Source organism: Ranitomeya imitator, chromosome 2, assembly GCF_032444005.1.
Source record: "Ranitomeya imitator isolate aRanImi1 chromosome 2, aRanImi1.pri, whole genome shotgun sequence".
Taxonomy (NCBI): Eukaryota; Metazoa; Chordata; class Amphibia; order Anura; family Dendrobatidae; genus Ranitomeya; species Ranitomeya imitator.
In genome coordinates, this window is record NC_091283.1 from 108,398,864 (window position 1) to 108,415,408 (window position 16,545).

Here is a 16,545-nt window from a genome sequence, read left to right on the forward strand (position 1 = left end):
AGGCATTACATACTAGTCCGATGTATCTGTCCCTTGTAGTCCTGAATGTGGAGATTCCATATGGGGAAAAAAACACCTGGAAAAAAACATATTTAGAGGCTCCCTTTCCTTCTGCAACTTATGAGGCAGCACTAAACGAATGAAGAAATGGTGGAAAACTCCAGCTACTGCAAAACATTTTTTTTTTATATATAAAACATAACATTTATTTTGATATGGCCAAAAACAAAGGAAAAAAATGCAGATAGTATAAAATAACATGTGGACATCGGATCTACGCGTTTTGAGCCTTACAGGCTTAGTCTTGACAAGCAGTCTTGCTGGATTTTTCCACTATTTCTTCCATGGTTGCAGCTCAGGAGCCAGCGTGATCCCTCCATAGGCTGCCAGTCTATTACAGATCGTTCAGCGAGCGGCAGCCATGGCGACTTGACCATTTTTTTTTCTATTTTTTTTTTTCGAGCACGCCAAAAATACTCGATTAGGACACAGGTGTGCTTGGATAACAAATTATAGCACCTTTATCAGCACGTTCTCTCGCTCATCACTAGTCTCTATATACATTATGTTTTTAGTAATGAGTGCTTTTCTTTTCTTTTGCAAGCCCACTGTTTGTAACATGGAAGATTGGACGAGACAAAAGGCTGCGTGGATGTATAGGAACCTTTTCTGCCATGAACCTGCATTCTGGTCTCAGGGAGTACACACTTACCAGGTAACTCATAACGCTTTGTTTTGGTCTGGAAAACATCTAGTCTTATGTGGTTTTGCTGTGATTGTAGGCTGTATAATATACTGAACAGTCTCAGCTAGGGAGTTCAGTCTCGTAGTGGCGGACTACTTGCTCCATTTCTGGAGGTGCGTGGGCATCCCTGCATTTGGAATCTTTAACAATCAGATATTGTGGCATATTGGAGGGAATATGTCAGCAGGTTTTTTTTTTTAGTCTGAGAGCAGCATAATATAGGACATAAGACCCTGATCCAGGGATGTCTCCATTATTCGTCTGAGTGCTGTAGTTTCAATACAATCAGTGTTTTATCAGCAGGAGATTGACTGCCTGATTAGATCTCAAGTCCAGTCAGGCTAATCTGTGTCCATCCCCACCACTGATTGGCAGCTTACTGATCATGCACAGTGTACACAGGAAGCTGCCAATCAGAGGTGTGGGCGGGGGTATACACAGCTCAGCATTCTGAGCACTGTTACATCTACATTAGAGAGAACGGGGATTCCATCAAAATAATAATAATAATAATCTTTATTTTTATATAGCGCTAACATATTCCGCAGCGCTTTACATTTTTTGCACACATTATCATCACTGTCCCTGTTGAGGCTCACAATCTAAATTCCCTATCAGTATGTCTTTGGAATGTGGGAGGAAACCGGAGAACATGGAGGAAACCCACGCAAACACGGAGAGAACATACAAACTCTTTGCAGATATAAAGATCCCAACATCAACTGATTTCAATTTTTGTGTATGAGAAAAATCACTGACATCTCAAGGAGCCCTTAGTGATTCCTCTTCTACAAAAACTTAAAGGGAGTCCATCATCCCCAAAATACATTTTAATAGGAGTATACCTTGTTGTAGGGCACTTAGCCCCTACAAAAACCATATAAGCGCTGTACCTGTTGCTGGCATAGTGCCTGAGGAAGTAACTTTAATTTGTATGGAAAATAAGACCCTTGGTACACCCTTAGCCTGGCTAAGAGTCTGATGCACTGTTACACCTCCTATTTTGCATGTTGGGGGCCATGTCTGATTGCTGACTGTGTGTGTGTGTCTGATTTCTGACAGTGTGTGTGTGTGTGTGTCTTATTGCTGTAAGCGTGCGTGCGTGTGTGTGTGAATGCTTGTGCCCAGCCACAGGTGCACACAGTAGCCAGGAGCATTGTCCTTCCCATCTTCTTTCTGGTGATGTCGCTCACTACACTAATACACCACGAAGCGGCTTCAATATTCAAATGAGGTGGCATAACAAACTAAAAGTTATGATCTAAGGCTCTGTAGCAGTACCAGTAACAGGTACAGCGCTAATATGGTTCCATAGGGGCTAATTTCCCTACAACACTGTATAGCCCAATCAAAATGCATGTTGGGGGGTGTTTGACCTCCTTTAACTAGGAACAAAAATCAATAAATTGCTATTGCTTGTGCTATTGCTTGGTATAATGCATTCACTGAAATACTGTTAGATACTCCCAAATAAACAAACATTATGTACTATCATCAAGTCTCTGTTCTGGGAATATATATATATATATAGATATAGATATAGATAGATATATATAGATATATATAGATATACTATTGTTCATTGTTGACTTGGCAATCATGAACAAAATGTCAGACCTGTCTACAATCTTTAATTTTTACATTTATTTTGACATATTTTGCCTTTATTTAAAAAGCAAAACTATAATATTATAAAAATGTGATACATGCTTATAAACTATGTGCAAATGTTATTAAGGGCATTATTTGCATTATATGAGCACAGTCTGTATATAGAACCCTCCGTGTTTATTATTGATGTAGAAAACTTGCGTTCTCCAAATTTATCTTAGAACTTTAAAATATTCAAAAACCGTTTAAAAATAAGTACATTGTTACTTCTTACCTTTGAAAATAGTGTCCGCAAAACATGAAGAGCAGCTTACTTCCAACAGTATCCAAGGACTGATTATACAGTAAAGCCACAAAAGGAATTAGGAAGGAAGGTAGCTCCTGGATCAACCAGCCCCACTTTGCTGGAATACCAGTTTGGGTATGCGTTTTTTCAATATGCTTCCCATAAAGTGCAGGCTCTCTCAGTTGACTTAAAAAAAAATAAGAGTCCTACAATGAGTAATAATATACTCATGTGAAAGTCTAAATCTTGGGTACAGTACATTCTTCAGTTCAACGTTGACTCTGGATCACAAGCTGTGTAGCACGTCTCAGAAACACAGGAGTGTTGTTATATCCAGCTCCTCAATCACTATGAATACTTGTGGAAACACCACTACTGAGCTGCTCAAGTTTCCTTCCAGTATTTCAATGGGAACTCTGGGCCTGCTTTTGGCTAATGAGATGGTCAGTGTCTGGTTCCATATTTGTCACTGCTAGTTGTAACAAGTGATGCAAGAGTGCATCAGTTAGTTTAGGTCTGGTTGGAGATTTCAGATGTTTCATTCTTGAAAAAGTCTGTTCACAGACATACGCAAGTGCTGCCAAAGATGGTTGCCATTTTGAGTGCATGGTTCCTGAGAATAGGATATGTCTCAGAGGGGAGAGATGCATAGAAATTAGGAAGGCTGCTTGACTTGAATGCGTCTTTCAGAGAGTCACAATTCTGCAGTTCAGCCAGTTCCATTTGGTAAATAGTATCCACATTTTCAATGTCGATAGAAAATGGGTTACGGAAAAGCTGTATGTCCTGTTTCTGGAGATGAAGCTCTTTAAATCTAAATTTGAACTGCTTTTGTAAGTTTTCCAGTGAATCCAAACGTTTTGTTTGGGAATGCAACCAATGTTTTTTCTGCTAACAGATTTTGAGTTGTGGGGAGATCGTAGAAATTTTCCTCCTTCACTTGTTTGATGAGGAGGCCTAATTTTACTTCAAATGCTTTCACAAGTGATTGCATATCACAGATGAGCTTCCCCTCTTTCCTTAAAGTTGCACATTGAAACTGTTAAGTAACTCTGTAATTTCAGAGAGAAAATTTCTGGAGTAAGGCATACTACAGCTCATCATGGATTAGATGAACTGTGGCATCACGGCACTGTTTGGACCTCATCCTCCCCAGTTCCGGACATTTTTTCTGAGGTGGGCAAAACTTCCGTAGGCCCCTTGAAATCCTGGCACCTGTGTGCGGTGCACGCGGCAGCTTCCGATCCCAGGGTTGGTATGGGATCGGGATCAAAACTGCACAAAGCAGCTCAGCAAGTGACACATCACTGGAATCGGGGTCTCTGCACCTACATCATGCTGCTGACTGATTTCATAGCAACAACTTGCTGACTGATTCGCCTTAGATTGGTATACCATAATATTTATTTTGGGAAAAGAAAAATGTAATATTAAAAAGGGAAATTAAAAAAACCTCAGTCAGGGCTTTGACTAGGCCAATTCAAAACTGTAAACCACTGAACGCTCTGTTCATCTAAAAACTTTCAGTAAGAGGGGGGAGACCTATTGCTATCCAACACACTTCACATTTTAGAGCCAAAGGTATGTGGAAACAGGTCCATCTCATTGAGCGAGTTGGGATTTCCCATTCTATGTAATGGGTGTTAATGTCTGGTTGGCCCCCCTTATGCTGCTATAGGAACCCCTGCGTTTCTGGAAGGCTTTCCACAAGATTTGAGTGTCCGTTTGATGGTTTACCCATTCATTCAAGAACATATGTAATAATCATTGATTTTGGATCACAAGCTCTGGATTGCAGGTGCAATTTATTCCAAAAATGTTTGATTACATTTTTATGTCAGAGCCCTGAGTGCAGGTCCTCCAAGACTTAACACAAGCATATCAAGCCATGGATCTTGCATTGTACACAGGCTCACGGTCATGTTGGAACAGGAAAGAACCATCAACAGACTATTCCCACAAAGTTAGGATCCTACAGTTGTCCATAGTGTGTGCGATGTTGCACTGTAACCAGACTTTATAGTAAGCTCTATGCTCTTAGTAGTCAGTGCTCTCAAGCTATCTGCCACACCGAGATTGGCCAATCCCTTTACTAGATCGCAAAATACGAATTGTCTCCAGGGAACACATCCTCCGCTGCTTTGATTTTATAATGGTGGCATTTTTCGCACTACATGCTTCTGCACATCTGTGAACTCATGATACCATCAATGAAAAGTACAAATATCACTTACAGTAAATAAAACTAACAATGACAGACTGATACAGAGGGGCGAGGACCCTGCCCTTGCGGGCTTACATTCTGCAGGATTATGGGGAAGGAGACAGTAGGTCGAGGTTGCAGTAGCTCCGATGGTGTTGAGGTGGCCGTGTGGTCTTTACAGGCTGTAAGCTTCCTTGAAGAGGTGGGTTTTCAGGTTTCTTTTAAAAGATCCAAAAGTAATGGATAACCGGACGTGTTGGGGCACTGAATTCCAGAGGATGGGGGATATTCGAGAGAAGTCTTGGAGGCGATTGGGTGAGGAGCGAATAAGCGAGGAGGTGGTCTTGGGAGGACCGGAGATTACGTGAGGGAAGATATTGAGAGATTAGTTTGGAAATATACGGAGGAGAAAGGTTATGGATGGCTTTGTAGGTGAGTATTAGTAATTTAAACTGGATACGCTGGGAAATTGGGAGCCAGTGAAGGGATTTGCAAAGAAAGGAAGCAGGAGTGTAGCGAGGAGAGAGATTAATTAGTCGGGCAGCAGAGTTAAGGATGGACTGGAGGGGTGCGAGAGTGTTAGAAGGTAGACTGGAGGTGGCGAGAGCTTGGATGTGCGGTTTGAAGGACAGGGCAGAGTCCAGGGTTACTCCGAGGCAGCGGATTTTGGGGACAGGGGAAAGTGTGATTTCATTTATTTTGATCAGGTAGAAGATTTTACCGGAAATTTACCAGAAAATTTCATCCCAAAACATTTAGGGTATGTGCACACGTTGCGGATTCTCTGCGGATATGCAGCGTTTTTTGCGGTGCAGAAACGCTGCAAATCCGCAAGTGATTTACAGTACAATGTAAATCAATGTGAAAAAACCCCCCGCTGTGCTGAGTGTGCGGAAAATTCCATGTGGAAATGCTGCGGATTAAAAGAAGTAGCATGTCACTTCTTTTTTGCGGATCTGCAGCATTTTTGTACCCATTCCATTATAGAAATCCGCAGGAGTAAAAAAACGCTGTAAGGGCATGTGCACACATCAGGATTTTTAGTGTTTTTTTGCGGATTTTCGCCATAAAAACGCTATAAATCCGGTAAAAAAACGCTAACATTATGCATACTATCTTTTAGAATGCATTCCGCAATTTTTGTGCAGATGTTAGCGTTTTTTTCCACACAAAAAACGCATTCCGCAAAAAATCCAGACATGCTCTATCTTTTTCCGGATTTTTTGCGGATTTCCTATCAAAAAGGTCATTCAGGAAAAAAAAAAACGCAAAAAATCCGCGCAAAAAACGCGCAAATTCCGCGAGAAATCCGCGCGAAAAAAACACGCGGATTTCTGGCAGAATACTCAGGATTTTGTCAGGAAAAAATCCTGACGTGTGCACATGCCCTTAATCCGCAACAAAAACGCACAAAATCCGCACCTGCGTTTTCTGGCAAGAGATACAGAATCCGCACCAGAAATTCCTAAACCTAATCCGCAACGTGTGCACATAGCCTAAGCCTCGGGCAACATTAACACATCCGCACCCTTCTTTTTGTATCTGTGCAAACATAACTTTTTCTCAAATTCCATATATTGTGTATGTATGTATGCGTGTGTGTAATGTAATATATACAGCTGAATATATATATGTAATATATACAGCTGAATGTGTGTATGGTGTATGTATGTACGTATGTGTGTGTGTGTGTGTGTATGTCCGGGATTGGCATCTGCACCGTCGCAGCTACAGCCACAAAATTTTGCTCAGTCACACGTCTGGACCTTGAGAGAGTCATAGGCTACGTTGTGAGGTGAAATTTTAACCCTGCGTGTTCCAATTCACCAAACAATTTTGCCCCTATCTACATAATGGGGAAAAAGTGAAAGGAAAAGTGTTGGAGGCAAATTGGCAGCTGCCAGATGTGAACAAGGGGGACTTAGAGTGAGAGCGATGGTGAGTATATACCGTACAGTTGCTAAGGTGGGCCCCGACATGGGATACTCACCACACACGGAGATATGAACACACACACAAAAGGCGCCACACACTACCACGTGCTTGAATACATATACCACCCTCAGCACACATTTCACCACACATACACCAACATCACCACATAAAAGTCGAAACACAAAAGTTGCCGCTCAAAACACGCCACGTGCAAAACTAGGCTCACGCAAAACTCACCTCATGGAAAACTCGCCACACGCGGAAATATAGCCACTTGCACAAAAGTTGCAACACATGCAAAAGTTGCCTCACACAAAACTTGCACATACTCAAAACGCACCACACATAAAACTTGCCACGCACAAAACTCGCTATGCGCAAAACTTGCTGCACACAACTTGCTACACTAACCTGTCACATGCAACTCGACACACAAAAAGTTGCTACACGCATGTCGCCACACGTAACTCAACACACACAACTTGACACATGAAACTCGCCTTAAAACACACAAGTGTCTGGTATTATCCTTCAAAAATAAAAATCTGATTAATAAGCAGACAAACTACAAGAGCAACAACTGTACCATATAGGAAAAATGGCAGCTGTCAGTCACATGACCTGTCTATTATGTGTATGTGTGAGCTAATATATACTGCTGGGGGGAGGGCTTCCTGTTGGCTGGGGATTTATCAGGCTGCCAATTTAGCTTACAAATACTGAGGTATGCAAATTCTCTTCAGAGAGGAAGAAGACTAGAACTCTAGTGCCACCTATTGGAAGTAGCAATCCTAACAGTCCTAACAGTTAAGTTCAAAAAATATCACGTCACTCCTTATATAGATATGGTGCACAGACTAGGGTTGCCAGTCCCTAAATTCAATATATTCAAAAAGTCCGGCACTCAAGATAATATTTGTATGTTTTATTTATTCATGCGTTCCCAGAAAATTCAAAGTAACGTTTCGGTCATTATGACCTTCATCAGACAGATAAATGCAGAAACTCTGGAGAGCGTTGTGAATTGGCATAGGCCAACCTATTTAGGCATACGGCTCCAATAGGAGCTCGCTAAATCGCTGAGGCAGGCGATTTCCCAGTGTCTTTTATGCGGACCACAGCCACATGTGCCACCGGATGTATTAGCGAGCTCCTATTGGAGCCGTATGCCTAAATAGGTCTGCGAGAGCTGGGACGTTACCGCGACCCCAGGACGTGGCCCCATTAAAAACATTGCGTTAGTGCAACCCGTTTAGCGCTAGCGGGTTGCGCTAACGCAATGTGACCCTAGCCTAATACTGATGTAAAAATACTGAGCAAATAACTTGTGAACGTGGTCTAATACAGGAGGAGATGACACAGATATATACTATATACAGGGGAGATGACACACAGGTATATACTATATACAGGGAAGATGACACACAGGTGTCGTTCTGTCATGTGCTGCGGCCATCCTGCGCCCGTTCTGTCATGTGCTGCGGCTATCCTGCGCCCGTTCTGTCATGTGCTGCTGCCATCCTGCGCCCGTTCTGTCATGTGCTGCTCCCATCCTGCGCCACCATTGTATTATATGCCCCCCGCTCCAGTGTGTATGCCCCCGAATGCTGCTGCCATATAAAAAAAAAAAAAATACCATACTCGCCTATCGTCCGGCTCCACTGCAGGTATGTCTTCAAGAAAATGGCGCCGGAAAGCGGGGACTGCGCAGGCGCCGATTCCGGCAGCAGGAATCGGCGCCTGCGCAGTCCGCGCCCTCCGGAGCCGCGAGACGGAGCCGCAAGCAGCGCTGGAACCGGGAAAGGTGAGTATACTTACCCTCCCTCCTGGCGGTCCCTGACTCTCCGGTGGAGATCGCGGTATGCGTTCAGTGCTTACGCATACCGCGATCTCCCGGGAGCGTCGCCCTGTGAGGCCCAGACTGCGCCGGCGCTTGCGCAGTCTATAGAGGCTTTGGACAGAGTGACGCTCCCAGCGTTAGATTATAGAATATATATATATATATATATATATATATATATATATATATATATATATATATATATATATATATATATATATATATATATATATATATATATATATATATATATATATATATAGTGTGTGTATGTATTATTTTCTTTTCTGTTCCACGGATCCCCATAGACTTAAATGATCAAGTCTGATCCACAAAATTAATGAAAATAAAATATGCTCTGAGTCTCACAAGCTGGAGATACTGATCCATGTTTAGAACAATTGTGTATGCATCAATTGAAGTCTATGGATCTATATGCTGTATAGCTGACTAGTTCAATGGATATATGAAAGTATCCAGTCGCTCTGTGACTGCAGACTTGTGAATGCTTACATCTCGTTAACTGCGTACTGTGAGGATTCTCAAGTGCCGGTGGTGGGTGTGTGACTGCAAGTATGTGATTCCCATACATGCGGTCACAGGCTGACTATATGGGAGAGGCCTTGCTCAATGCAAGAGTATCGAGCGAGGCTAAATACAGTCTAGTCGGAATGTGGCCGGAAGTAACCAAATCACATACTTGCAGTCACATGACAACCCTCACCAACACCAGAAAATTCTGCAAACTTGTAGTTTGAGGCTTTACAACCCCTTTAAGCTTAAGCTGTGTTCTCGTCTTCACCTCGGTATCAGTTGGTAATAATGCAGAGGCGAATTCATTGGCTTACATCTTGGTTTTCATCACTTAAAAGAATGCGGCAACGTGTCATCAAATCTGATGGTATCTGAGACTGATGCTCCAAACTGAGCTTTCAGTGCATGAATGTGAACACTGCTTTGCTTCTGTTTTTTTTTTTTAACATCTTACCATCGTCTAGTACGTAGGTTTTATTTTTCAGATATTTAACATGTGGCAAAGTTGGCTCCAAACTGTGCACACAATGTTCGAGTGAGCTCAGGCCGTGGGAGTGAAAGTTTGCTGGCGTAATGGTAACTTTCATCACTGTTATTCCAGCAGCCGGATATCGCTTTCTAGCAATATTTGCTATACTTATATTTTGTGCAGCGCATCTTTCAAATATTTCTTCATAGTTACCAGAATCTTATTCTCATTACACAGATGGCTTTCATTCAGGGTTTTTTTTTTTTTTTTGCAGTGGCTGACAAGAACGAGACTTGAAATACCATGGTTCTCATGTGATAATATATCTGGTGTAGCCAATTTTTATCTCTGAACTGAACACAACTTTCCAAGAATTCACTCATTTGTTAAGGAAATGTTTCAAGTTGGCCATACACTTACACCTAAGGTTAGCCGCTTCCACCAAAAGTAATAAACTAAGGTCGCACTATTTTGGCAGTATCTGCCAACCATTTAATACAGGGCTTCTCAAACATGGGCTTTTCTTCTAGGGTCTTGCAAGATTGACCAAAGTAATTGATGTCCGTCAACTTATAGGGTCCTAAACCTATTGGTCTTGATGACATGAAGGCTTTCACGCCAGTGTTCTGGTGCATAATTTAGGCGCAGCTCGGAAATGTGAATGCTTGCTACATGTATGGGTAGGGGGAAAAAAATGTAATTTGCCACATTGGTGTGTGCACCTGCTGCGCCACGAGTCTGACTTACCCTGGCGGGGTGTAACTAAGAGGCTACCTTGTCTTCACTAGAGCCTGTGAGGTTAGGTTTGAGCTGCAGGTAGCCACTAGGTACTACCCTGGGGCACTCCCCGGTACGGCAGCAGCTGACCCCAGGGGTCAGGGATGCAGGTAAGGGCTCAGTGTCATGCAGCACATAATCACTGGTAGTAAAGATACTGGGGCTGGTTCAGACAGGACGGGCTCAGGATGACTGGACAGTCACTTGCACAGGTTCTCAGAGTGGGTACAGGAACCGAGACCTGACATAGAACTTGTAGGTAGTAGACAAACAAATAGCAAAAGTTGCTCAGGCACCTCCCTACAGGGGAGGGTGCCTTAAATACCTAATGCCTCCCAGCTATAGGATGGGGTCTTTTCCAGAGTGTGTGCGCTGACCCCTCGAGAAGCGTGGAGCGTGAGCCTTAAGCGTGGAATCAAGAAGCCGTGGCTGGAGCTAGAGCAGGAGAAGCCGCCGTGTGGCTGTGGCAATGAGCATGTCGGCGTCCCTGCCATGGGGAAGAGGAGGAACCGTGCAGGGACGCCGGCGTTTAAATAATTGAAATCAGGCTTTAATGTTAAAAATTGATTGTGGGTGTCGATGCTTTGCCATGGCAGCCAGGGGTCTGTTTAAAGACTTTATTTCTGCCATCTTTGAACATCTGACCCCTATGGGTGACCAAAAAAATGAAAAAATTGCAAAAAAATTAAATTATAATCACCTCTTATTACCAATTAAAAAAAATTAAAATTGGTATTGCCACATCTGCAAATGTTTGATCTACAGGATGTATAGGGATATTTACCCTGCTCAGTAAACCAAAAATTGACGCCAGAATTGCTGTTTTCCAAGACATCCCTCTTGACTGCGCCATCAGGAGGTTGTCCTTCATATTCTTTATAGGGACAGTGGTATCAAAGATTTGTATTGAAAGAGGGAGAAAACATTCAGCATTACCAATTCAAATGCCTGCCGTTTGGTCTTTCCTCAGCACCATGCATCTTATCCTCCGCCACCAGCTTAGTGATTGTGTTCTTGTGGGAACAAGGAAAATTGATTTTCCAGTATCTGGACTAATTCCTGTTGACTGCAGAGTCCCCACAGGAACTAAAAGCCAGTTTAACATCAACCGTGTGACCGTGGCCTAAAACATATCAGTATTTGGTCATATTTTATCTCCGTATTTGTAAGCCAAAACTAGGAGTGGGTGATAAATGCAAAAGCCGTGACGTGTCTCTATTATACTTTTCCTCTGATTGTTCCGCTCCTTGTTTTGTCTTCAAATACTGATATAAAATACTGACCAAATAATGAACGTGACCTTAACGAACTTAAGATGGATCATAAACTGGAAAAAATCAGATCTCGTGCCAGGAAGACAGAAGCTCTTCCTAGAAATCCTCTTGGACTCCGAACAGCAGAAGTCCTTCTTACAAAAAAAAAAACGAAAAGTGAGACAGTTATAGATTCAGAGGGAAATCACAAGTTTCCATCAGAGAAGCTGAGGATTCTGGGACTGATTGCTTCTATACTAGGGGTTCGGTGGAGTCAATTCCACTCGAGGCAATTACAACATCAGATTCTGACAGCCTAGGATAGGAGAGATGGGCTAGACAAGAAAATAGCATTGTCCGCAATAGCAAAGATGTCATTAGCCTAAAGGCTAATTTAGAAAAAAAAGGGGAAATTATGTGGAAGATGTCCCCCTTTTGTAACAGTCACCACAGACACGAGCAGCAGTGGTTAGGGAGGTCATGTAAAATATCAGTAGTACCTACAGGGTACCTAGCAAAAATCAGATCCTCCCAGGTCATCCAACCTCAGGGAGCTTCAGGCAGTCTGGGAAACGCTAAAAAAATGTTGGTCACGTCTAAAGAACTCACATCAGAATCCTGTCTGTCAATATCATGACAGTAGCTTTCCTCAGACATCAAGACACCATCATCTGCTGGCTGTAGCACAGAAGATTTTCTTATGGATAGAGGAAACTGCTATCAGTGACGGCGATACTTTTTGAAGGGGTCTACAAATTTAGTAGCAGTCTTTCTTAGCTGGAAAACAGTTCAAAATTTTTAATAAGAGCTGAACTGGGAAGAATTTCATCACATAATAATCTGATGGGATACTCCCAGCCAAGGTAATCATCATATTGCCATTTTGGCCCAGGAGATGCTGGTTTCCTTTGCTGAGAAGGATGTCCCAAGAAGATCCCATGATCCTTCCAGAAAGGCACAATTTACTGTTTCAAGGGCCAATACACCATCCCAATGTGAAACTCCTACAATGTGTCTGGATCCTTAGCAGCAAATCTTGAGATCCAAAGGCCTCTCTGACTTAATCATAACTATACAAAAAAAGTAGGAAGCTAATAACATCAGCAATATGCACAAAAATCTGGAAAGAAAATTTTATGCACATTATCCTAAGGCGATAGTTGAAATCTCTAGTCCTAATGTTCCCAAAATTTGAGTTTCTCCAGGCAGGATTTGATAAAGACTGAGACCTAGCACTTTGAAAGTGCAAATTTCATCTGAGTGTTTTCATGGACTATCCACTAGCAGGGCATCCATGGATTGAGATTCATTAAAGCAACAAGCAGAATAAGACACATTGTTAGAGCCTTATTCCCACCATGGGATTTAACCCCTTTACCCCCAAGGGTGGTTTGCACATTAATGACCGGGCCAATTTTTACAGTTCTGACCACTGTCCCTTTATGAGGTTATAACTCTGGAACGCTTCAACGGATCCTGATGATTCTGACATTTTCTCGTGACATATAATACTTCATGATAGTGGTAAACTTTCTTTGATATTACCTGCGTTTATTTGTGAAAACGGAAATTTGGCGAAAATTTTGAAAATTTTGCAATTTTTCAACTTTTAATTTTTATGCCCTTAAATCAGAGATATGTCTCACAAAATACTTAATATGTAACATTTCCCACGTGTCTACTTTACATCAGCACAATTTTGGAGCCAAAATTTTTTTAAGGGAGTTATAAGGGTTAAAAGTTGACCAGCAATTTCTCATTTTTCCAACACCATTTTTTTTTTAAAGGCTACATCATATTTGCAGTCACTTTGAGGGGTCTACATGATAGAAAATACCCAAGTGTGACACCATTCTAAAAACTGCACCCTTCAGGGTGCTCAAAACCACATTCAAGATGATTATTAACCCTTCAGGCGTTTCACAGGAATTTTTGGAATGTTTTAAAAAAAAAAAATGAACAGTTTCACAAAAAATTAAATTCAGCTCCAATTTGTTTTATTTTTACCAAGGGTAACAGGAGAAATTGGACCCCCAAAAGTTGTCCAATTTGTCCTGAGTACGCTGATACCCCATATGTGGGGGTAAACCACTGTTTGGGCGCACAGCAGAGCTCGGAAGGGAAGGAGCGCCATTTGACTTTTCAATGCAAAATTGACTGGAATTGAGAAGGGACGCCATGTTGCGTTTGGAGAGCCCTTGATGTACCTAAACATTGAAACCCCCCACAAGTGACACCATTTTGGAAAGTAGACCTCCTAAGGAACTTATCTAAATATGTGGTGAGCACTTTGACCCACCAAGTGCTTCACAGAAAATAAGCCGTGAAAATAAAAATTCTTTTTTTCCACAAATTATTTTTTAGCCCCCATTTTGTATTTTTCCAAGGGTTACAGGAGAAACTGGACCCCAAAAGTTGTTGTCCAATTCGTCCTGAGTACGCTGATACCCCATTTGTAGGGGGAACCACCATTTGAGCGCATGGCAGAGCTCGGAAGGGATGGAGCGCCGTTTGGAATGCAGACTTAGATGGATTAGTCTGCAGGCGTCACGTTGCATTTGCAGAGCCCCTGATGTACCTAAACAGTAGAAACCTCCCACAAATGACCCCATATTGGAAACTAGACCCCCCAAGGAACTTATCTAGATGTGTTGTGAGAACTTTGAACCCCCAAATTTTTCTCTACAGTTAATAACGCAGAGCCGTGAAAATAAAAAAACTTTGTCCACAAAAATATATTTTGGCCCCTAGTTTTGTATTTTCCCAAGGGTAACAGGAGAAATTGGACCACAAAAGTTGCCGTCCAATTTGTCCTGAGTATGCTGATACCCCATATGTTAGGGTAGACCCCTGTTTGGGCGCACGGGAGAGCTCGGAAGGGAAGGAGTGCGGTTTTACTTTTTCAATGCAGAATTGGCTGGAATTGAGATCGGAACTCACGTTGCGTTTGGAGAGCCCCTGATGTGCCTAAATTGTGGAAACCCCCCAAATTCTAACTGAAATCCTAAACCGAACACACCCCTAATCCCAACCCTAATTCCAACCGTAAATGAAATCCTAACCCTAACTTTAGCCCCAACCCCAGCCCTAGTCCCTAGTTACCACGTTTGGTAAAATTGATAAAGCAGTCTCATTCTTTCTCAGTCTCAGTACGATTACAGCGATACCTCATTTATATCATTTTTTTTATGTTTTGGCGCTTTTATATGATAAAAACTATTTTATAGAACAAAATAATTATTTTTGCATAGCTTTATTCTGAGGACTATAACTTTTTTCGTTGATGCTGTATGGCGGCTCGTTTTTTGCAGGAGAAGATGTTTTCAGCAGTACCATGGATATTTATACCCTTTTTTATCGTGTTATTCCACTTTTTGTTCGTTTTTTTTTTTTTGTGACTATTTTGACTGAATGGGTTAACTAGTGGAACAGTTTTATAGGTCAGGTCATTATGGACTCCTGATACTCTTCCTAAAGACTGCATTCCTGGTTGCTGGGGAAACGGGTGTTTTCCATGAAAAATCCATACATAAGGAACCTAGATGACTGCATTATCCTCATATCTAGCGTTCCTAACAAAAGTAGTGACCTTCCATATGAGACAAGAGGTAGTTTTGCTCTCCTGCCAGGGCAAAAAGTCAAGAATGGACATTTCGTTCCCTAGATATCATAAGTTAGGGTATGTTTCCACGTTCAGGATTGCATCAGGATTTTATGCAGGTAAAATCCTGACCAAATCTGCACCTGAGGTCACTGGCAGGTCACCTGCGTTGTTCTTGCGTTGTTTCAGCATTGTAAGGTCATGCTGCGTTCTTAAGACTCGCCGCATGTGCGTTTTCGTGGGTATGCCGCATGCGTCTTTTAATGCATAGTGGAGATGGGATTTCATGAAATCCCCTCCACTATGCTGTAATATCTGGACGCTGCGTTTTTGATGCTGCGGCTCAACGCAGCGTCAAAAACGCAGCGTTTCCGGAACGTGGAAACACACCCTTAGTCCTCCAGTACTTGGAATCCACAAAAGACCAGCAAATTGATCCCAATATGTTTGTACAGTTTCGAAAAAAAACAGATTGAAAAAGACATCAAAGGCCACGCTGGCAAGATGGGTTAGGTTAGTGATAAGCCTGACCTACTCATCAGAAGTCTCCGGTTAGCACCAGAGCCCATTCTAATAGAGCAGTGACCACATCTTGGTCAGAGCAAGCAGGACCCTCAGTGTACCAAGTCTGCAGTTCGGCAACAAGGACAAATCTTAACACCTTTGGCAGATGCTATAAGCTGGACCATTTATCGGGCCAAAAAATGCCCTTCGGAAGAAAGGTCCTCCAATCAGTAGTCCCGCCCTGAATATATCCTCTGGTATTCTTCTGATGGTGCTGTCAGGAGGGACATCCTGGAAAGCAGGCCTTAGCCCTACCAGTAATAGTTTTTCCAGGAATCTGATAGCACCTATTATATTCCCTCCCGTAAAATTCTTGTCTGATATGTGAAGGTAAAGTATGCAGAAAGAAACCAGTACTTGAAAAAAATCACTGAAGGTTGATGGAGGGGGGGGGGGGGGGGGGGGGGCTTGGGAGTTTATCCTCCTGTGTTCCTGTCTTTTGAGGTTATGAAGGACAAGCTCCTGATGGTGCTGTCGTGATGGACTCCTGGAAAACCTATTACCGATGAGACTGATGCCTACTTTTTCAGTCTAGTAGAGAGGCAGCTTCCTGTGATGGAGAACGGTGACACCTTACCAATCATGCAGAGAGAGCTGCCCTTTCTCCTGCTGTCCGATACTGTTCTGTGATCAGTGCAGACTAGGAGAGGAAGCTACCGGGACCTGAACAAAGGTTGCATGAGCTGAGCAGCTGGAAGGACCTTCCACCAGTTAAAGGACCTTTTCA

At 42.4% G+C, this 16,545-nt stretch overlaps 1 protein-coding gene across 2 annotated transcripts in view; it reads left to right on the plus strand.

The window, feature by feature from the left end:
- The window catches only part of AMMECR1 (AMMECR nuclear protein 1), a 345,797-nt gene that overhangs the window by 284,368 nt on the left and 44,884 nt on the right, over positions 1 to 16,545 (plus strand). The window contains exon 3 of one of the 2 annotated variants that reach the window (XM_069747131.1): positions 605 to 715. The exons of the other annotated variant lie outside the window; for it this stretch is intronic. Coding sequence (XP_069603232.1) covers positions 605 to 715 — 111 coding nt within the window. The remainder of the gene's footprint in view (positions 1 to 604; positions 716 to 16,545) is intronic. 2 annotated transcript variants of the gene reach the window in all.